At 27.4% G+C, this 23,463-nt stretch overlaps 1 protein-coding gene across 5 annotated transcripts; it reads left to right on the plus strand.

The window, feature by feature from the left end:
- The first annotated feature begins 30 nt into the window (after positions 1-30).
- Positions 31-23,463, plus strand: LOC114119761 (DNA replication licensing factor MCM3). 5 transcript variants are annotated; one of them, XM_050198196.1, is made up of 14 exons: positions 43-221; positions 17,660-17,975; positions 18,871-19,032; positions 19,116-19,288; positions 19,360-19,593; positions 19,679-19,857; positions 19,942-20,177; positions 20,656-20,788; positions 21,294-21,478; positions 21,537-21,684; positions 21,795-22,009; positions 22,100-22,210; positions 22,319-22,511; positions 22,620-23,463. In XM_050198196.1, exons 2-14 carry the CDS (start codon positions 17,670-17,672, stop codon positions 22,802-22,804), a joined length of 2,460 nt encoding a protein of 819 aa, XP_050054153.1. In that variant the 5' UTR covers positions 43-221; positions 17,660-17,669; the 3' UTR covers positions 22,805-23,463. The 5 variants fall into 5 exon arrangements, with proteins under 5 accessions (XP_027837250.2, XP_050054153.1, XP_027837247.2 ...); XM_027981446.2 differs by lacking the exon at positions 43-221 and adding an exon at positions 5,602-6,175; XM_027981447.2 differs by lacking the exon at positions 43-221 and adding an exon at positions 6,770-7,345.

Genomic DNA, 23,463 nt, shown 5'->3' on the forward strand with positions numbered 1-23,463 from the left:
CTAACCTCCAAAGTTAATAATGTTATTTGGTTGTTAATCTTTTTGGCGGTAAAAATAAGAGTGCATTGTTGTTTGGTTGTTTGATTATTTTTATGGTTTATGTCCTATGGCTTAGTGCATAGTTTGACTGAGCTAAACGTCAATTGTTTTTCACTTTATAAATTTTGATTTATACTGAGTGCAAGTGTTGAATTGTCCAGAAAATAAATAGTTCTCCAAACGTAAGTACCTACACTTTACTTTTTTCATTTAAAATAATAAAATATACCTAGTTATTATTTATGTTAGTATTTTATAATTTATAAGTGTTGTTGTGAAACGGTATATTTTATGAAAGAATATGCACATTGTTAGTCCTAATGTTTTACTAAAATATGATTTGATAATAGGTAGTTTTAAATGATAGGTTTGTTGAGTTAAGTTATTCAAGTATTTTATAATATAGTCAGTATATTCTAATGAAAATTAATTTCATTTATAATGATAAATCATAAACTAATACATTATTCAATAACTTTATTAGTATGTTCTAACAGTTGTAAATTGTCGTGAGGACTAGTTACCTATTAAATTACCTAATTTAAATGTTATTTTTATTTATTATCCATCAGTTATCCTTTTTTACAAATTATACCTAACATTTTATATTATATATTAATATAATGCAATTTATTCTTCTTAATATTTATGTGTACTTATAATCTTTCAAACATCAATATTTTATTGGCTCATTGAATTGCAGAATAGATCAGTTATAACTTTTATGTAGTTCCATTTATATGTATTAGAATGTCAATATTAAATAACTAATTGATACCACTTCATATTTATAATAGAAGTGATATTAAAATGTGGGTGGAAAACTATTTAAAGCTTTCAATTGTGGAGATTATTATTTTTTTTTAAAGTACCTAAATAACTTCTATTTAATACTTACTATTGTTTGGTAAAGTTAACTGTTTTCTACAAATGCAGTTAATCATAGGCACAACTATACTCTGGCTTAAGAGAGAAGTAAACCGTTAAGTGCTCATAGACTGATGATAGCGGCCGATATTGACTGATACCAATGTATATCTATTGATATCGTAAATGGATAAGAAATACGTCATAAATGTCAGGCTGGTACACGAGAAATGGTTTTAGAGGTTCAACCCCCTTTCAAAGTTTCATGAAAATTAAATATGTTTTGATAGAGTAAAAGTGGTTTCTGTCAATAAGGAAGATAAATATAATTTTAGTTTTATTGAGTCTTAACGTTTTATTTTAAAATATAATGATATCACACAGCTTGCATTGCCATTCTAATATTAATTACATTCTTGTTTAGTACTTAATCAGACTAGCGTTTTATCAGCAATTGAATTGTCACATCTAAATAAATATAGATTGATTGCTATTAAGATTTAAATCATAAACAGATTCTACTTTGAAAAACCATCTACAGAATCTAATTACATTTGTTTCTTATATAAGTCTTATTATTCTAAAAAATACATTAATACTTATATGCAAGGAATTAGTTTAAGAAAATAGATAATCAACAATCAAAGTATCAAAGTATTTTTCAATTTTAGTGTATGGAACAGATATTTTTTGGTTGAAACAAATATTAATTTGTGTGTGTTATGTTGACATCTTAACAAATTTTTAGGAAGATTCTTTAATTTGGGGTAGCAGATAATTTGACTGGTGAGGGGTTATCTATTATAATAATAATGCAGAAAGTTGAAAAACTTGTTTAGAAAAATATTTTTCTTGTCGGACAGGAATATGATAGGGCCACAGCTATTAGTAAGCAGTTTAGAGGTGTTCAAAAATATATCACAAGTGAGTTGCCATATGCATTATATGTTCATTGTCCAGTGCTCTCACTGAACTTTGCAATAAGTAGTTCATGCAAAGTCGTGTCTATAAGAAATTGTATCAGAAAGGTTTCCTCAGTTGCTACATTTTTTTGAGCTACTTCGGAGAGATTAAGTATTTTATTTGAAAATATTAAAAAATATGTTCCTAATTGTCCGCCAGTTAACTTTTAAGGGCCTTTTAACAATATTAGCTGCTTTGCATGTATTGATTGTTACTGCAGAGTGCAGAGTATTCATTTTCAACATTATGTTGATTAAAAACCTATTTGAAAAATAATATTGTACAAAACTGACTGACAGGATTAGCGCTCATAAATATTTATAGAAATGATGTCATTGATATTGACGAGGTCATTAACAGGTTTGTAAGACTATCTCAAAAATTAAATTTTATATTAGAAAAACACTGAAATTTTTAATGAGAAATAAAAAGTGCTATAATTGAAATAGTATAAACTTCTTGTTAGGTTAGATTATAATATAAGTATGAAAATTATAATTTAAACTTCTGCCCCCTCAAATATTTATTTTTACTTGATCAACTTAGATGTGTTTTGGTTGGAATATGATTTACTTCTCTCATAAGCTTGAGTACAACAGACCTATATTTCAAGGGGTGTTTGAATTTTTAATAGTAGTAGTAATTATTAATATTATCATACCATTTTATAAGTAATCTAAAATAAATTATTTTGAAAGAAATGCTAAAATAATGAATTTGATTTGGAAACAAGATTTGTTTTACCTATGAAAATATTTTTATAATACATACTTATTTATGTATTTAAATTATAAAATAACAATATTATCGAAAAGTAAATTTATTAGTGCAGTTAGCTTACAGTTTATATAGATTTTAATTTTTTTTTCACTTGAATCGCATGAGAAAAGGAAGACTATCCAATGATAGAACCCAACATATTTTTTTTAAATTTTCCTCTTCTTATATTTTTTTAGTGTTAAAAATGATGGACGATGACATTGAACAAAGACTTCGAGATATCCAAAAGGAATATCTGAGTTTTCTGGATGATGAAGAAAATCAAAATGTATACCACAAAAAGGTTAAATTAATGATTGACGAAAATAGCCAAAGACTACTTATAGACATCAATGATTTACGTAAAAAAAATCCTAATAGAACCCAAGAGTTATTAACAAACACTTTTGAAGAACAATTTGCTTTGGAACGTGCCCTTAAAGAATACGTCGCGAATATTGATTCAACTTATGCTAATAAATATGATGAATTTTTCGTTGCATTTGAAGGTAGTTTTGGAAGTCGTCATGTCACACCTAGGACTATGAATAGTAAGTTTTTAGGTAACTTGGTGTGTTTAGAAGGCATTGTTACAAAGTGTTCTTTAGTTCGTCCGAAGATTGTAAGAAGTGTACATTTTTGTCCAGCTACTAAAAAAACAATAGAACGCCGTTATACAGATATGACATCGACATCTGCCTTTCCATCTAGTTCTGTATATCCAACAAAAGATGATGATGGTAATCCTTTAGAAACTGAATATGGTCTTTCTGTGTATAAAGATCATCAGACAATAACAATTCAAGAAATGCCCGAAAAGGCGCCAGCTGGACAATTGCCGCGGTTTGTTGATATTGTATGTGATAATGATTTAGTTGATTGTTGTAAGCCTGGGGACCGAGTGCAAGTAGTTGGTAGTTATCGGTGTCTTCCTGCTAAGCAAGGAGGTTATACAACTGGAAATTTTAGAACTATTGTTATTGCTAATAATATATCACAGTTAAGTAAAGATGCAACATATTCTGTGAGTAGAGACGATGTTTTCAATTGTAGAAAATTATCAAGAAGGAAGGGTGATATATTCAACTTGCTGGCTCGGTCATTAGCACCTTCTATTCATGGCCATACTTTTATTAAAAAAGCAATTCTTTGTCTTTTACTGGGTGGAATTGAAAAAATTTTACCTAATGGTACACGTCTTCGTGGAGATATAAATCTGTTATTAATTGGTGATCCAAGTGTTGCTAAATCACAATTATTGAGATACGTATTATGTGCAGCTCCAAGAGCTGTAGCCACTACTGGTAGAGGAAGTTCTGGAGTTGGTTTGACTGCTGCTGTCACTACAGATCAAGAAACGGGTGATCGGCGTTTAGAAGCTGGAGCTATGGTACTTGCTGACCGAGGTGTTGTGTGTATTGATGAATTTGATAAAATGTCTGACATGGATCGAACAGCTATACACGAAGTTATGGAACAAGGCAGGGTATCTATTTCAAAAGCAGGTATACATGCAAGGCTTAATGCCAGATGCTCTGTTTTAGCTGCTGCCAACCCTGTATATGGTAGATACGATCAATATAAAACTCCAATGGAAAACATAGGTCTGCAGGATTCATTACTGTCTCGGTTTGATTTATTGTTTGTCATGCTAGATGTACCTGATAGTGAAAATGATCGTTTGATATCTGAGCATGTTGTTCGCATTCACAGATACAGAGATCCTAAAGAACAAGATGGTGAAGCATTACCAATGGGTTCAGGTGTGGATATTTTGAGTACTAGAAATTTGGAAATTGATGAAAATGACCCATCTAAAACTCGCATGTTTGAAAAATATGAACCGTTACTACATGGACCACAAAATAATAAATCAGAACAAACTTTAAGTAGTCAATTCATGAGAAAGTACATTCATATTGCCAAGTGTGTTAAACCTGTATTGACCGAAGAAGCATCTAATGAAATATCCGAAGAATATTCTAGACTTCGCTCTCAAGAAGCTGTCGAATCTGACGCTGCAAGAACTCAGCCTGTTACTGTCAGAACATTAGAAACATTAATTCGACTGGCTACTGCTCATGCTAAAGCTCGTTTGTCAAAAAATGTTGAAACACAAGATGCTCAAGCAGCAATTGAACTTGTTCAGTTTGCTTACTTTAAAAAAGTATTAGAGAAACCTAAAAGAAAAAGGCAACTTAGTGATGAAGAATCTGGAGATGAACAAGATTCACAAAACAAACCTCCAAGAAGAAAAACCAAAAAACATGATGATGATCCTTACTCGTTTGAAGATGGAGAAGAAGGAGAAGAAGCTGATACTGCAGAACCAGAAGTTATGGAAGTAGATACAAATCATTTACCCGCAGTAGCACAAACATCAATTACTCCTGATAGGTTTAAAGTATTCAAGTCAACATTGAGTAAAGTATTTCAAAAAAACAGATCACAATCATTGGGTTTTACACGGATGCTCACTATGATAAATGAAGAACATGTGGCTAATATTTTTACTGAAAATGAAGCTTATGCAGCTATTTACAAAATGATGGATTCTAACTTTATAATGTTTTCTGATGGAATTATATTTTTAATATAGATAATTAGTCTCCATTGAGTCTTTTTCAATATAATTTTATTCTTATAAAGTATCCATATGAAATATGTACAAGATGTAATAAAATAAAATAATAATAATAAGTTTAAAATGAATATCCTAAAATAAAGTTGTTTGTTTTGTTTTATTTATTATGATTTTTAATATAGTTTTGATGTCTAAAATTATTACAAGAAATGAGTTTTGATTTTTTTTTTTAGATTGATTTAAATAAATAACAAATTGTGCTTAACTTTTGAATTTACATTTAGTGATTATTCATATTCATTATTATAATTATTATCATTCATTAAACTAGACATATAAATGTATATACATATAAGATAATATATAAGTACAACTGGTTAAAATAACAATATTGTGGATTTTTTTTTTTTAATTGTGAATAGTGTTAAAATATTTTTTATATATAATTAAAATGTGCATATTATTATAAGTATAACATTCATAACAGTAGTAGTAATTAATACATGGGATAATATTATTTTTTTTTTTATTGTTTTTCCTGATTGAAGAATTTTGTATTAAAAAAAATTTTTTAATATTTCAAAATGTTATATTGATTTATTCCCTTTATACACTTGTACACATTGATAATTGATAAGCAATTTTTTTCTCTACTTCTAATATTAGTATGGTATTTTCTACTGTTTACTTTATAATATATTATATATTATGTCTAATTTATATTGAATAATACATCACTTGACTTATGATTTAATTATTTCAAAGCACGTTTTAAATAACAATTGTTATTGTTAATTATGTAAAAATCTAAATGAAATTTTTTTGTAAGTACAATATAGTTCACATCATGTGTATTCGGTTTGTCACTAGTTAGTACTATTATAAGTTATGTAGTTTAAGAAGAAAGCTACTTCATGAGTTAACCATGGCAATTGTTTTTAATTGGTTTATTTCATTATTTATGTGAGTAGTACATTATATTTATTTTTAATGACGCTTAAACTATATTATTTTTTAATTTCTTTTAGTATCGAAGTGCTCTATATAATTTTAACGTTTTTGAAAACAGTCTTCTTTTTCCAAAGCCTGATATTTTTGGTACTTCGAAATATATGAATCGAATTTTTGACCAGTAATTTATGAGTGGAATGAAATGGTATTGAAGGTACCTTGAAAACGTTAGTCTACTATACTCTTTCTCATTTAGATTAACTACTTAAAAAGTTATGCTTATGACCTATAAAATACTTGTCCATAATTAAATTATTATGATTCAATTACTCTAAAAATATTTTGCTTTAGAATGAGATGTATAAAAATGCATATTTCCATTAATTTGGCGAGTTGAAAATTAATATTGAAATATTAAAACATATATTGATACATATTGATAAATAAATCAGTCTGTAGTCAAAATATTACAATACTTATTTGTAACTCCAGTCATTGTCCAATAGTAATAAATAATATTAATTATATACGAATAAGTGCAATCTTAATACATTTTATACTCTATTCAATGAATTGTTGGCGGAAATCGAACAATTAAAATATAATATGTAGGTAGTAGGTACAATTATGTTAAAAAGCCTCAGTTATATTTAATATGAAAATATGCTTTCGTTATGTTCATAATATTAGGAAAATGGGATTATGTAACGGATTTAATACTAACGTCGGCACCGATGCATTTCGCGCGATATTAGCAGCGATGATAATTTATTTCGAATGCGAACTTCAAATGTTACGCCGTGCGAGTTTTTAATTTTATTTATTCGATTTCGGGTTTGACTACACCGCGTCGGTTTCTCTGTACTACCGGCGCGGCGTTTTATTATTATTCCCGTCGTGGTCGACGATAGCCGCTTTCTGCAAAATACCTGAATGTCTGACTGTTTGTCATCGAATCGTAACTAATCGCGGTAACGCTCTGTTGTTTCACGTGCCACCTCTGCTTTCGTTTCTTTCACATCTCTTCAGTAAGTTAATAAGTTTAACTTAATTATTGTTATCAAACGAAAAACTAATTGCCGGTTACTCGTAAAAATAAATAAAATATACTTAAGTGCCGCTGGAACGTTTATTTTGAAAATTTTTATAGAAACGATAGGCCTACGGTATGGATCTACCCAAGTAAGTACACTATTACTCGTATCTATGTTTTTCCTACATTAGACAATTAAATAACATAAAAATACCTTATGGGAACAATTGAGCCCTTGAAGATGACCTTATTTTTTATTTTATCATAAAAATAAATTTGATAAATATTTTAATAAATGAAGTTTTATTTCTGAGATTAAACAATAGTGTAATAGTAGTGCTTAATAGTGTAATATTCAATTTAAACATACAAAAATAAGATCAAATTTTAAAAACATACCTAGTAAGTCTCAAGATTAAATTATGCATTCAACTATTATTTTATACCTGTTAAATTGAAAACATCTCAATGAATTTTAAACAATTTCTTGAGATAATATTAAAATTTTGAATAATCTTAATTATAAATTTTACACTAAAACTCCAGAAAAAATATAAATATGTATGCTTTTAAACTAATAAAATTACTAAAAAAAGGGGGAAAGTATGTAACCGCTCTGCTTGTACAGTAGAAGTAGTGTATTTTGTTGAATTGGTATTTGGATTGGAAAACTTCAAACACGCATGAAAAATTATTGTGACTTTTTATTTTTCATGGTTATAAAAACTTCTGAAGAATCATATTAGATTTTCAAATCTTAAATATATAAAAAAAAAACAACAAAATAATTTACAAATTTTCGATATTTTGGTGAGTTTTATCAAAATTCTAATTTTAAATACTAAGGCTAGGAACACTGCTATATTATTAATGTAACTATGTTATATTATTTATGATTAATGTCAGGTTTAACATTGAACCAACGTCTACTACAGTACTACAGTACTACACCTACATGTTATTATAATTTATTTGGTGAATTCAATTTTTACCATTTTAAAATTCAAGTCTATACTTATAAATTTTTTATGTACGTCGAATTTACAACTGTTTCATACTTGTTACATGTGTTTTTATAATTTGCATTTTCTACATGACATTGTAACTAAACTGACTGTATTATTGTATCCATAGACGTAATATAATAATTGTTCGAACAGAAACGTCATGAATATTAAATTTATTTCTTACTAAAAATAAAATTACTTGTAATTTTTCGTTATTTGGTGCAGGTATACATAAACATCTAAGAGAAATCAAATTTCTTTAAAATAATTTTTAAATTGATAAAACTATTTTAAGGTTATTTCATTTATTACCATATGTGGTTTACTAAAGTCCCTTTTGCCTTTTTTACTTAATAATTCAAAAAAACTTGTATAATGTATATATATACTATTATATTTTATTAATTATGTTATGTATTAAACTGTACTTTTATTAATATAAAATAATTAATTACCTATTTATTTAATTATTCCCGTATAAAGTACTTCTATATAATATATATATTTAAGTAATGTTAGTACCTATGTGATTTGCTTTCTATTTTCATTTCAGTTACAATAGTATTATAACTCCCAATTAAAAATTTCCAATTGGCATACCTTTATACTGAGTGATTCTTTTATCAAGCAACACTCATTATTTCAAAATGTATTAACGTTTTTGAAAATATTTGTTTACATAATATCTAGTGTACCTAAATAGAAATAATAATTTTTATCGTTATAATTTTATAAGTATTTTACTTTTTTGAATGATAGCATACATAGATATTTAAAATATTTTTTGAAGCAAAATATTTTTTGGATTATTTCGATGTATAAAAATCGAAATTCGGACGAGTAGTTTATGAGTTAGGTTAAATAATAATAATTGTTATGTTATATATTATTTGTTATCCAAAATATATGTAGAATATAGATGAAAAATTCAAATGTAGGTAGGTACATATTAATATATGTACAATATATAATATAATTATATACAATAATAATAATAATAATAATATAACCTGTATAATATATTGTAATAACAACATATAATATATGACTATTGTTGTTATTTATTTAATGAACCAATTATTTTAGTATGTATTATATATTTTTAATTAATAGAGAGTACATAATAGCGGTTAGAATAACTTAGCCAAAAATAAACCTATGATTTAAAATAGTGTCATTTTATATACTCTATTCAATCAATTAACACATCTTTTTTAATTAGTTATTTTTGATCTCTAATGAGATATAAAAAAATTGAGTGTACCTAAACTATTTATATTTTTCGTCCTTACAATTAACATCAAATTTATATATAGATATTATATAATATATTTATTCATTTATATTTATATATATTTATATTTTTGTTATTCACTTTTGAGTCAATATCACCATATCGTAGAACAGTGTGAATATGTTCTTTGTATAAATAAGTAATAGCTTAAAATTAATCTACATATTTTTAAAACGATACTGCGTGTAGTAAAATTCATAATATCATATACGTAAAAATCGACGTAAAATCCCCACTAATAATGTTTTTGTATTGCAATAAAATAATTAACATCGTTATTCATCGTTAAAATTTGTTCCAAATTTAAACTTAAAATATCTTAAAAAAATAATTTTAATTATATATTAATTAACTCTTTCGGTTTCAATGTGAACGACTTATGGGCAATCTTGTATTCAATTTTAAATTTTATGTATAAATAATATTTAAAATTGTATTAACTTTTAACTACAAAATACTTGTATATTATAAATTTTCATAATTTTGTCAAAATAATGAAAAAAAGTTTTGCCTATGTATTATTAATATATTTTTATACAGATAATAGAACAACTTATATAAACTTAAAAAGGTCGTAGAAGTCAATGTTGCTTTTTTATAAAATTAATTTTTGTTATTGGTAGAAAAACTAATGAGGATCCTAGTATTAAATTTGAAATTTTAAACATAAAAGGAATTTCTAATTTTATAAATTTCTGACTTCAATCGATTTAGTAAAAAATATAACTTTAAACGTACTGAGTATAACTAAAATATACTCAAGCAAGTAGTATACTAGTATATATTATATATATATATGTGTGTGTGTTTAATATGTGCCTTTAGCTAGTTTTCTTAAAACCCCTTTATCTTAAAGCCCATCTCGACTAGAACCAAAATTATTTGCCATAGTAGTTGCAAATTATACATTTAAAATAATTAATTAAATTTATGTTCGTGTATAAAATGCGGATTTTAAACTAGATTAAATTAGAAGAGGTTAGACCATGATCGTTTGGCTTAAACCGGTCATTACTTTCTCTTAAGTTGACATATTGGGTATCGTGTGTCATGGTATTCAACACTAAAATGGAGTATGCTCATATTGAGATTGTTGAGAACCTACACGGTTACTTGTATCTAGGGCTAGGAGGATTTAAATGCAATAATAAATTGTAAAATAAACAAAAAAAAAATTTCAAATAGGCTAGGTTTAAATTTACTATTTTTTTTGTATAAATTGTTTATAATTATGTACGTATTTAATAAAATATGCAAAAAAAAGTAGGTCAGCGCATTTCGAATGTTCGTCTATCGTCCCTTCGGTCTTCGGACAAGATAGTGTAATTTTACTGTAGGTATTCGATTTAAATGCAATACGATTGCATTCGATAAAAAAACGATTCTGAGCTGACGAGGGGATCTTTTTTATTTAATTTTATTCGTTTCTATGGTGATAAACAAAGCCGTCATTATTTTATACTCCACATAATCGTGTAGTTGTACATTTTTTCTCCTTTAACCGCTTTTATTTCGAGTATCATTTCGAAAATCGAATAATCACCTCTCTAAAGTACCAGCTTAAGATGACGTTATACCCGCGTGTGTTGTTTCTGTCTTATATACGTGTAACATAGTTAAAAACTGTTTTGTGCGGAACAACTTTACTCCCTCGATATTTCAATCAAAACAACCAAAATTAAAAATCCCATTGGGAAGAATTTTACCTGTGTCGTAGCGTTTTAATTTTTTTGATAACATGAATACAGTTTAAGTTATCGGCTTGAGAACTTAAGGTTTTTTTTATTTAATTATTAAAAATTATTGGTTAACACTATCAAAAAAATTAAAACACTACAACACTGGTATAGTTATTCTCAATGCGATTTAAAATTTTGGTAATTTTGATTTAAATATCGAGGGAGTAAAGGTGTCCCGCGCAAAACAGTTTTTAACTATGTTACGCGTGTATAAGACGGAGACAACACATGCGGGTATAGTGTTCTCTTAAGAACATTACCTTTCAGAAAATATGCTACACTTGTACTTTTGAGCAAATTTAGGGGGAAAAAAGTGTTTAAAGAATAAAAAAAAAAAACATCATTGTAAAACCAAAATAGACTTATTAATTGAAAATAAATAAATCGTGAACATATAGTTCATAAATTTTTAGCATAAATGAATTACAGAAAAAAAGTTTAGTAAAAAATATAGTAGGTGATCTTAATCAAGTGCTTGTGAAAACGTCAAGGAACCTGTTACGCGGTAATAATTATAACGTTATCTTTATCTGGTTAGGTGATATCAGTGATAGATAAATACCAAGTGGAAGAATATGAGAAGATTTTAATGTAAATAATGTTAGACAAGAGACTTATTATTCAGTTATTAATTATACCGTGAATGCCGCGATTATAAAGAATGAGAGTAAAATGAAACATCTGTATATTATGTAATATATACTATATTATGTATGTTTATATTATTATAATAGTAAAATATAAACACTGTAATGGTATTTCACAATAAAAGAGAATAGTAAATGGCTCACTTTAATCAATATATTTTCGGCGTGTTCTGGAATAATAAGAAGTGCAAAAATGAAATTGAGTATCTACCTATTTGATGTATGATATTTCTGGAAATAATATACTCTTTTTAAAATTACTATTTTGAGAATTTTGGCCAACGGTAAAATACTAATATGTCAATATAAGAGGAAGGAATATTAGGAGTTAGCCTCCGGAGGCTTGTTATGTTTGGCAACTAAAATTACTGTTGATAATTTTCCTGGCGAAGGAAAAAATAGCTTACTTAACCACTATTAATAAGCAGCTACTACATCAGGGATGGCCAACCTTTCTTTACCTGCGTGTCAAACAAAACATTTTGTTGCGATTTTATTGTCCTCGCGTGTCAACTAATTTTAAGACCCTATTTTTAAACTTTAAAAATTTAATCAAAATTTAAAATTCGACGAATGTTGATAGTTGTGTGTGTCACTAAAAGAGCGTGCTCGTGCCATAAGTTCGCCATCTCTGTACTATATGGTTTTTGAGCACTATTAAATATTGTATAAAAAACAATTGCTCTTTTCGGTAGATAATAATATATTAATGTCATAACCAGGAGAGACTTATAAATGTTTTCCATTAGAGCGCTGTAGATGGTTTTACTATTTTGTGTAGGCATTTAAATACATTAAATTATCAAATCGTGCTCTTCTATAATATTTATATTTAACTTAAAGTAACAAAAATAAGAATAAGGTTGTAATTAGGGATAAAGAAATATTCTATGTGCTTGATACGTTATACTATAGCTGACATCGGTTTCCAAACTTTTTAGCCGGAGCTGGTACTCTATTTTAGACTGAATTCAATCGCGATGCTTTGCTGTGGTAAATACAACTAAGAGTATAAATATAAAATGATCACTAGTTTTTATTGATAAACAAATTAAAGTTTGTTCTGAACTAGTCGTCCACGTTGGTAGATATTAATAATGATTAAATAAAAAGTCCGGACACAATTTGTATTTTTAATAGTTAAATATTTAGTCCATTAAGAGGTCAAGAGGATGCTACTAGTGTAACTTAATAGTACATCAAATCTATCTATTATCAAATTTAAAAATAAGAATATTATTTAGTATACCTCACAGGTTTTTATTTGTATTTTAATTTTAAGGCAAGTCATGAATATTTTAAAATACTAAATTATTGTGCATTATAAAATGCTCATATCTAGCTAAAATATTAGAAAATCGAATTGTCGAAACAGATAGGTAATGTTTTTACTTTTAATTTTAATAATATGTTAATTTAATTCATTATTGAAGCTAAGAATATACAATTAGTTCTACTAAACTGAAATTTGCTATGTTGCAGTATGTTTGTAAAACGGTGACAACACATTCGAGGGTAACGTCCTTATTAGTCTTAATAGTGTGTAAAATGAACATTGCTTTAATTAATAATATATACTCGTAGAATGTAGATGGACTTATTATTTTTGTAAAATTAAAATTAAAATGAACAAAATGGAATAAATTGTAAGTAATATGTATAGGTTATAAAAAAGAAAAAAGTCTTGGAATGAGCTCACAGTGCACAGTAAAAAAACCAATTCCCACGTTTTATCAATGAACCAATTACTGATATAGATGTTTTAATTAAAATATTATTATCTATCAATTAATGATTAGTTTAAATTTTAATTAGTTGTAAAATGATTTAGGTAGATTCATAGGTTATGTATAATTAAATGTTTTTTTTTTGTTGTTTTTTTAATACAGTAAAAAACAATATTATACTAGGAAAACTGGTCCCTTTAATCAATAATTGATGGATAAATCGTTTTAAACTATAATTTTGTTATAGTTTAATTACATTTGTATATTTTATGTTTGAATTGTTAATTTTTAATGACCATTCATAAATTAAACGTTTGTCTAAACCCGATGCGTGATAACTGATAATATATTATGTTACTACAATAAAACAATTATCTTATTCTATTTTATGTACATGTATATATTTTGTATCATATTATAATAGTATTTTATTATATTATTTAATAGTCAACGGCCATTGTTATTATATAATATTATTTTTATTAAAAATCAATGAGATTTAATTTATAATATATGCGTCACTTTAAAGTAAACACCGATAAACGTAATGATTGATATGACACAGTAGACATTATAAATTACGGGGTATAACAGTTTCTAAAAACTAATAAATAATGTAAAACGGTACTAAAATATACGCTGCAGCTCGAGCGATTGCGGTCTTGTAAGTCGTACATTATGATACGATTAAGACGTATGCACCTGCATAAAATATCATGCATTATGCACATTGCACACCATACTCCTACATAATTATATTAATTAAATTTGTATAATACGGCTGCACTTTACAGCAGTGTTATTTAGTATTCGAACACTATTTTTATACTGGCCACTTATGATTTAACCCATTTATTTCTAAATTTACTCAAAAAAAAAAAAAAAATTATATGTATAATATTTACTTTGTGACGAATTCGGGTTAAACATTTAAAAATAATAAAATTTTTTTTTTACATTTGAAAGTATTTTTAAAAACCAGTGTTTTTAGCGATATACTGGTTTCCAAGTGATGGGATTCAGTCGAACTCGTTATAACCATCGGTGTACCACCAAATAATATTAGCATATTATTATAATGGTCGGTCGAATGATCGAATAGTTATTTTTTATTTTAATATTCGTATGGTTTTATCTGCTGTTCGCAATGTTTATAATATTATTTATCATCATTACTTTCACCGATTTCGGGTTAATCGTTTTGTAGGACGACAGTAGACGACGGGTATACTGCAACGTCGACAACGATTAAAATACTGTCTTAAAATCATATTCATCTGCATCACGAAGGCTGATTAATCTAGCCTTCATGCGTCGATCATTGTAGCTGTAACGGAGCGTCTGACATAATGATATACACATTATACCGTTTTTATTGACCGTCAAAACTACAGCGGCTATAGTCGCGATGTTGTCATCGTATCGTGCGGACGTTATATATTTGAACGCAATACCTTAAACCATTTTGTTATAATAAACAATTTACAATGCATAATTTGATCGTCTACCGAGTAATATAATTCTAATTGTTTTGACTTAGTGAATAATATTATACGCGTGTTTGTGTTTGTGTTTTTTTTTGTTGTCAATGATAATATCACAATAGTTCTCGAAGAAGAACGGCGCAAATAATCTGTTATTTTTTTACTATGAGGTAACAAATGGCCCGAATGGGTATTACATTTTGCCGATTTCTTCTTCCTGTATAATATTATTACGAATGCATAATAGTTTACGGTCTTTACGACTGAATTTTAAGATTTTAAATTGAAATTAGTCTGTACACTCTAAATATTTGGTAAAATATAAATAAAGTTTCATAAACGAAATAGTTTTTTTGATAAATCGTTAAACCAACAATGTTTAAAAATGTTTTCGTCTCACTTATTTGTATATTTTTAACTAACCTAAAACCTGTGCGTTTATTTCACATGTCATAATATAGTATATACTGTTTCGTGATGATATATGTCTTAATAGCAAATTAAAGCATACAATCAGTAAATAAGTGATAACTCTATTTTTTAGTAAGTGTGTATATAGATAGAATATAGACATAAGTATACACTAATATCACTAACTGATTACTGCAATGTTTTATCGAATTTCATAATTTTTAATATTTAACGTTATCCCAATTACGACGACGTTTAAATTGTTATATCTGAAAATGTTATACATATACTTAATATATTGGCGTGATAACCGAAAATAGGATAACTCCATCAACACGATTATTGATAAACAGCAAATAACGTTTTAAATAGTAAATCACGCCAAAAATAGCGTTCATTCAAAAATTGATCAAAAACTTGTGCTGATATATCTAATTTTACATTTAGAATTGGTTAAACACTTTTTATTTCAACTTTTGAGTTTTTTAAGGAGAAAATGGATTTCATAAAATTATATATTATAAGGATGAGACATTATTAATATTCTTAACAATATCAGTTTAGTAAATTACAAAAGAATACATCAAAATATAATCATTATTTTTAATTTATATAATGTGACTAAAGTTTATTATACGTCAATACCCTTTTTTCCAACGTATGAACATAAGCGAAAAAACGGTAACTCCATTATTTTTCATGTGATACATCGAGTTTTTGCTTAGTATTTGTTTTTTGAGTGTTTTCGCTTACAAAACCTCAAATCTGTTGGATTTACCACATATTTTCTTATTTAAAATTTCATTTTAAGATGGGGTTTAATTGGAAATACGCTATTTTTACATAAAAAATCGGTGTAAAAAATCACTAATTTTACCTATAGAAACGAAAATATAATTTTGACTAAAAATGGAGTTTTCCTGTTTTCGCTTAGCACGGCAATATAGTACCCATTAAAAAGTATTATTCTCAGGATTTAAAAAGACTTGTTTTAATAAAGAGTATAACATTATATTAGGTGATAAGTGTAATGTGTAGAACAGTAAATCTTTATGCATTACCTATAATATCGGTTTTGTTTTTTGTTCGTGCTAATTAATCTAGGTAATTGATTTGTGTAAAACACATTTACTTGTTAACAGTAATATTTCTTTATCGTAAGTCCTTACAATATGTTCCAAGTTAAGAAATTAATGAGTGGTGATTTTAAATCGTCGTTCAACACGTGCAACAAATAATAAATAGATACACGTTTTCATCCAACATTTACCGATTGATTTGTAGTAAAGCGACTTTAAGGGACAAGAATTCTGGAAACAAGTTTGGATTTATCGTCAAGTCTATTCGAGATCAACTTCTCCCCGATTTTATTTTATTCTTCTATAAATGTCCGCAAACAATAGTCTAAAAACCGTGTGGCTGCTAAAGTAGAAATTGTAATTTGTAGTGTATAATATATACACTGAAATATATATACTTCAATTTCTCAAAAAGACGTCTCTATCAAAAAACGCGGAAAATTCGATATCGAGCAGACTTAACGATATTTTATTCAAATCTATTTTCAGAAATTATCATTGCTTCACTAGATCAATCGACACGATTGAACGAAAACGCGCGCCTAATAATCTCCCGTGTTGCGCAGTGTAACGTAATATATAATATTTTATAGGTGCCTATTCCCGACAAACAAAGGTGGAAAATCACCGTTTCCAATCCCCTCGACGTATACGTAACATAGCCGTAGACTGCGTGTCGTGTAAATATCAAATAAATCTCATATATACCTTATTTATACCGACTAATAAAAGGAAACGCGTTTATAATTTCGATACCGTAATATTATAGAAAAAAAACAGTAAGCAGTTCGCGCGTGCCTGCAGTTCATTGAACCATATATTTATTATTATACCTATACCTGCAGCAGCAGCACTCGTAACGTACACACGACCAACACACGTAATCGCGCGGTGGCAATGTTTTCAAACACTACTTTTAGAATTTCATTGCCCGTCGTCGACGACGATAGCGGTCGCATTCGTGACGGCGTGTCGTCGTCGTGTAGTCGCACTGGCAAAGGTCCAACGCTTATTTTTGTGTATTTTCCACTGCCGGTTATCGTTGTTTACCTTTTTTCTCTTTTTTCTCCGCAAGATCCGACGAGATGGTGGAAGCGCTGTCAACTGGTTTTCAAAATCTCTACAACAAGTACACCAGATCGGAAAACGGGCCGCAGGATGACGGAAGGTGTGAAATATACATAGTGCCGCCGAACAAAAAATCAGCCAACACAGTGGTGTTGGTGGACAATAACACGTCGCAAGGTTTCCAGCGGTACCGTCCGAAAGCCCGCAAATCGTTCGAGTTCGACGTCAAACAGCTGTGCATATCCAAACATTTGAAATGGCAAATCATGAGACAGAGCAGATTGCGTACATCCACGGGACAATGTTGTCCGATTTGCATACCCGTGAGTATTGGGTGTTCTTTTACTTTCATACAAAAAAGCTTTGAGACAAATATGTCTACAAAAATCTTATCACAGAGGCGCCCCTCTTACTGCCCCCTCCAAATTAGGATCTCATGCATTAAAAAATATTATCAATATTTATAAGGACATGAAACCAGTTGTGCCTAAACCAAAATTTATATTTTGGGATTCATTGATACTAATATTGTTCCCCCTATAGTTTTTGGTGTACAAATTCTACTTTGATAATTTATATTGTTTTTATTTATTTTGAATAAAAATTAACAGCGAATATTATTTAGCACAACTGTTCGACCGACCTTCACATACTTTGAGCGCAATTGATATAGATATTATATAAAGGTCATTTTAAACATAATTAGTAAACTCCCGTGTCTATTTACTTAAAAAAGTTATTAAACATAAAAAAGACTCATATCATACGAGTTAGTATCACACTATTATCTTAACTAGATAATGAGGGTACCTATTTAAAACTCTTATTCTTATTATTTTTTAACGCAGTAGATACATGGTATCACTGCCGTCTGTCTCATATATTAAGACAGATCATTCTCACACTTCGATATATCAATAAAAATGTCAGTTCAGAAATCCGAACTATATTTCAAGCATGGAAGCGTCTTCTTTCTTTTCTTCAAAAAATTGGATATCTCTTGACATAACATAAGACCCTGACGCAATAAATAAAATGCAATTCAATCATTAAATTACCATTTATAGATATAAAATGTGTAGATTTAAGGAAATTGCTAAAAATGTAAAATATTCAAATTAATTTTCATTTTGGAGTGGGTCGTATGGAATATACCTAAAGTCACGTAGGTCTCCGGTTGCCGACCTTTGATCTATGCCGTTTATATTGTATGTTCAGAATATTGCGAATGGTAATGAAAGAGTCGTGTCGAATTTAAGAAACTTATTGGATATATACAACATCAAAACCGTAAAAAAGTCAATGTTCGGTTGTTTCGTCGACGATCTAAAGTTTTTCTACCAGCTCAAAAGCCAAGAGTACAAATACATATATGATGAAGTAGGTACACATGACATAGCACAGTACGTATGTGGTATGTATATGTGCGTGGTAATTAATTTATTGAATTATAACTCGTAAAGGTTTTGGAAGACGAAGTTGTAGTAAAAGCAATTAGTACAGTCGCACGTAATGCGTGTGCTGATGATTTGGCCGACGGCGATAGCCGTTTTGACGAAGAGATTAAAACACAGCAAGCAAACACGAGGTGCATACTAACGATCATAAGCGCAAATGCGAAAAACTGGGTTTACAAGTAAATTCGATTGTTTTCTTTTCTACAGCGATGCATGTACATAATTAATGATTATTGATTGTGTTTTGTAGGGTAATCGGTTGGTTCACGTACCGTATGGTCTCTTTGTTGGCCACCAGTCTCGTGGTCCAGCCAGCTCAAATTGAAAGAGTTAGAGAAGCAGAACAGAGTGGCTTACCCGTTATTTATTTACCGTTGCATAAGAGTCACATGGACTATATACTTTTGGGATTAGTGTTGACAATGAATAACATCAAACCACCTTTGGTAGCGGCTGGAGAGAACCTCAGGGTTTTCTTCATTAGGTACGTAATATTTTTTGATAATTATTCCTAAAAAAAAAAAAATATTATAATTATGAAATGTTAATTGAATTTATTTTTATTCCAGCAAACTGTTGAGTTTCTTGGGGGCATTTTACATCAAGAGACACGTAGATACAAAAAAAGATCAACTGTATTGGTCAGTTTTGAGTAGTTATATTAAAAACAGTATGAAAAATGGACACCATATAGAATTCTTTTTAGAAGGTGCCAGAACTAGAAGTGGAAAATGTTGTGTACCTAAAGGTGTGCTAATTAAATATAAAAATTTTAAAAATGTATAGGTATTGCATAATAAGTCATGTTTAATTATTTGATTTTTAAAAATAGCTGGCTTATTGAGTATCATTGTGGATGCTTACCGTGAAAAAGTTATTGAAGATGCTTGGATTATTCCTGTTTCTATGAATTACGACCGAATATTGGAAGGGAATTTTGTCAGAGAACAACTTGGCCAACCAAAAAAGAAAGAGACTTTTTTTGTTGCTATATGGACATTTATTAAAGCTATTTGTTCACACTATGGAATAATGAGGGTGGATTTTAACAGGCCATATAGATTGCGAGTATGTTAAATATATTTCAATTAGATGTATTTTATTATTAATTTTAATTATTAATTAAAAATCAATTATAACTAAAATAGTTTTAAAACAATAAATGCACATTGAACTTGAGGTTAATGATTAAAAATAACTATATTTTTAATTGAATAATATAAACTTACAAGAACAATTTTACATGACAAAAATTATTTTTTGAATACAAGTTATACTGTAACTTAAATTTATTTTACTGTGTTTTTAAAACTATAAACCAATAAAAATAAACAATACAATATTTATAAAATTATTAACAGTAGTCAGTATATTTTATATTTTTGTTCAATATTAGATATCTAGATATCACCAAATATCTTTTGAAACAAACTTAGTCCCTTGGATTTAATTATAAGTGATTTTTAAATAGTATATTAGACTTTTATTTATAGTTGTTTATTTTTGATTTTACTTTATAACATATTGGTTTTATATCATATTTTAGGATTTGTATGAATCAATTGATAAATTGACACAATTAGAAAATGAATCCTTAAGTAAGAATGGTATGGAAGTGATGTCTCCAACTATTTGTTATAAAAATACAGTAGACAGAATGGCAAAACATATAGTTTATGGTAATATTATTTGTTCAAATTGAAAACTATTGATAACAATTAGACTACATTTAAAAATCTAATTTATATTTTATTACATTAATGATTATTGTTGTTATATCTTATATATATATTTGTGAATGTACTTATGAATTAACAATATTATTGAGCAAGTTAATTATTTTGATTAGACCTTTATGTTGGTATCTGAGTTTATGTTATTCTTTAATCTTAATTATATTAAGTTAAAATTTAACTTAGAAAAAATACTATCAAAATCTGTTCATAATATTTTTTTGTTTAAACAATTTTAATATAAACAGTATTGCTATTAATTATTATTTTATCTTTTATTCTGATAAAATACTTGCAGAAAAATAAATCATGTAAATATAATATTTATTATAATTTGTAACTTACAATTAATACATAGGTATACATTCATAGTTATATAAAATTTAAATTATAATTAAAATAAATGAAAAGTAATTTTTTTTTCATATTAAAGAAATGTAGTGTTTTATAGATTGTTGGAAATCAACTCCTATAATGTCAACACATGCGGTATGCTTTTTACTTTTGAATAAGTATAGAAATGGTACTACTATAGAACAATTAGCTAAAGATTTATCGATCTTGCGTGATAAATTGAGTCAAGGTGATAGAGATGTCGGTTTCAGTGGAAAGTCAATAGAAGTTATCAAACATGCAGTAAGTGTTAGATGAAGACTATGTAACTAAATATTCTATAAGTTTTTTATTTTTTCAGCTTGATCTCTTAGGGCCAAAATTAGTTGTATATGAAAACACTGATAATGGCCATTTTGTTAAACCAATTCTTGATGTATCAGCCTTAATAGAACTGTCATATTATGCAAATAATCTTATTTCCCATTTTATGCATAAATCAATTGTGGGTTAGTATTAAATATGATATATTTATTTGTCAAATATTTTGAGATTGGTGTTTTATATTTATCTATCATTTTTATTGAAGATTAATCGTAATTAATTTTTTTTTTTACAGCTCTTACAATATTTAAATTAGTCAGCCAGGAGTTTTGGAATACAAGTATAACAGAAAAAAAAATCTCAAGGAAAGAATTGGTTGAAGATGTGTTATTTCTTTTCAACTTATTACAATTTGATTTTGTTTTTATTAAATCTTGTGATAGTCTAGATAATATTGTGGAAAGAGTGATTAGAAGTTTCGAGGAAGAAGATATTATTTTGATAGATATGGTATTTCAGAAATAGATTATTGTTTCTATTTTGTCAATTGTAGTTAAATGTTATGTATTATATTATAAAAGCATTTATTTTATTTTATAGATGCTTGAAGAAGAGAGACGTAGCCATAATATGGCAAAACAGTTAGATTATGATTCTGATTCTGATGATGATTATCAACAGTCACATGTTGAAGTTGATATTCATTATCGTGTAAGTTTTTTTTATTGACTATTTATATAAATTACATCATTTTTCTTATCATAATCCTTATAATATTAATTGGTTTTTTTTGGTATGTAAAATTGTTTTTATTTTTAGGTTAATACTAATGTAAGCAGTTTGAATAAGTTAAAGTTTTATCGGTCAGTTATGATGCCATACTTAGAATGCATGGCTGAAAGTGCTGGAAGTTTTCTTGCTTTGTCAGAAAGTTCAGTGACAGAACGTCAACATATACAAACAATTTTAAACCAAATGCATGAGAATTTAGAAGAAGGAATTTTATCTTATGGTAATTTTTTTTTTTTGTTAAATTTATATTAAATCATTGTTTTGCATAAATAGGCATACCCTCTTGTTTCCTGTTAAATAATTAATTTCTATTAAAAAATGTTTGCAGGTGAAAGTATATCTGTCGATACCATAAAACATTCATTTTTGGCATTTGAAAAATTTAATTGTTTACAAATCACAACAAAAGATAATATTAAGACATTGTGTGTTAATAACCAGTCAAGTGAGTCAAATGAAGGGATGAAGGTTATGTCAGAATATATTGAGGAATTTGTTAAGCAAATAAATTAAAGTTGTATAAAGTAATTTGTGTTTGATAGTATTATCATAATTTAAGACTAAATTGTACACTGTACAGTTATTTAATTATGATTGGATTAACTGGTTTTATTGTAAAATGTTATTTATTTACAATATTTAAAGACATAAACTATATTATTACAAATCATTTTCAAAGACATGCTCAAATTATTGTATTTAAAATAATTGTTTGTCTTAATTTTTTTTTTTTTTTTGTTTTATCTTTAAATGTTAAGTTTTAGATTATATCTGTATCTATGTTAATAGGTATATTTTATGTTTAACATTGTTAAATTGAGATATTTTATATTGTAAATTCTGTAATTGTATTTAATATTGTATAAAAAACTAAACCTTTAAGACAAATCAATGTCCATATTTATGAGACATAATCCTTGTATTAGTTATAAAAGACCAAGACTTTTTTTTCAAATTTATTTTATTTAAGTTGTATGATTATTTAAAAATAAATTACTTATTTTTAATGGTAATATACCAAATAATATGAGCAATTTAAAATGTTTTCTTTTTGCTATAACACAAAATTTGTTCTGGATGGTTTTCATTTGTGTGTATTTATATAGTGCTAAGTTGTATTTGTACACAATTGACCAAGATAAAATATATACCTTTAATGAGTAATGTTTTTA

The sequence above is a fragment of the Aphis gossypii genome, chromosome 1, assembly GCF_020184175.1.
Source record: "Aphis gossypii isolate Hap1 chromosome 1, ASM2018417v2, whole genome shotgun sequence".
Lineage (NCBI taxonomy): Eukaryota > Metazoa > Arthropoda > Insecta > Hemiptera > Aphididae > Aphis > Aphis gossypii.

Excerpts from the sequence above, each read along its gene's own strand:
- LOC114119761 (XM_027981446.2), top strand. The coding sequence starts at position 6,138 with ATGGCAATTGTTTTTAATTGGTTTATTTCATTATTTAT. Across the intron at positions 6,176-17,659 it reads TGGTTTATTTCATTATTTAT|ATCCGACGAGATGGTGGAAG; the intron begins GTGAGTAGTACA and ends TTTCTCCGCAAG. Across the intron at positions 20,789-21,293 it reads GGCAAAACATATAGTTTATG|ATTGTTGGAAATCAACTCCT; the intron begins GTAATATTATTT and ends AGTGTTTTATAG.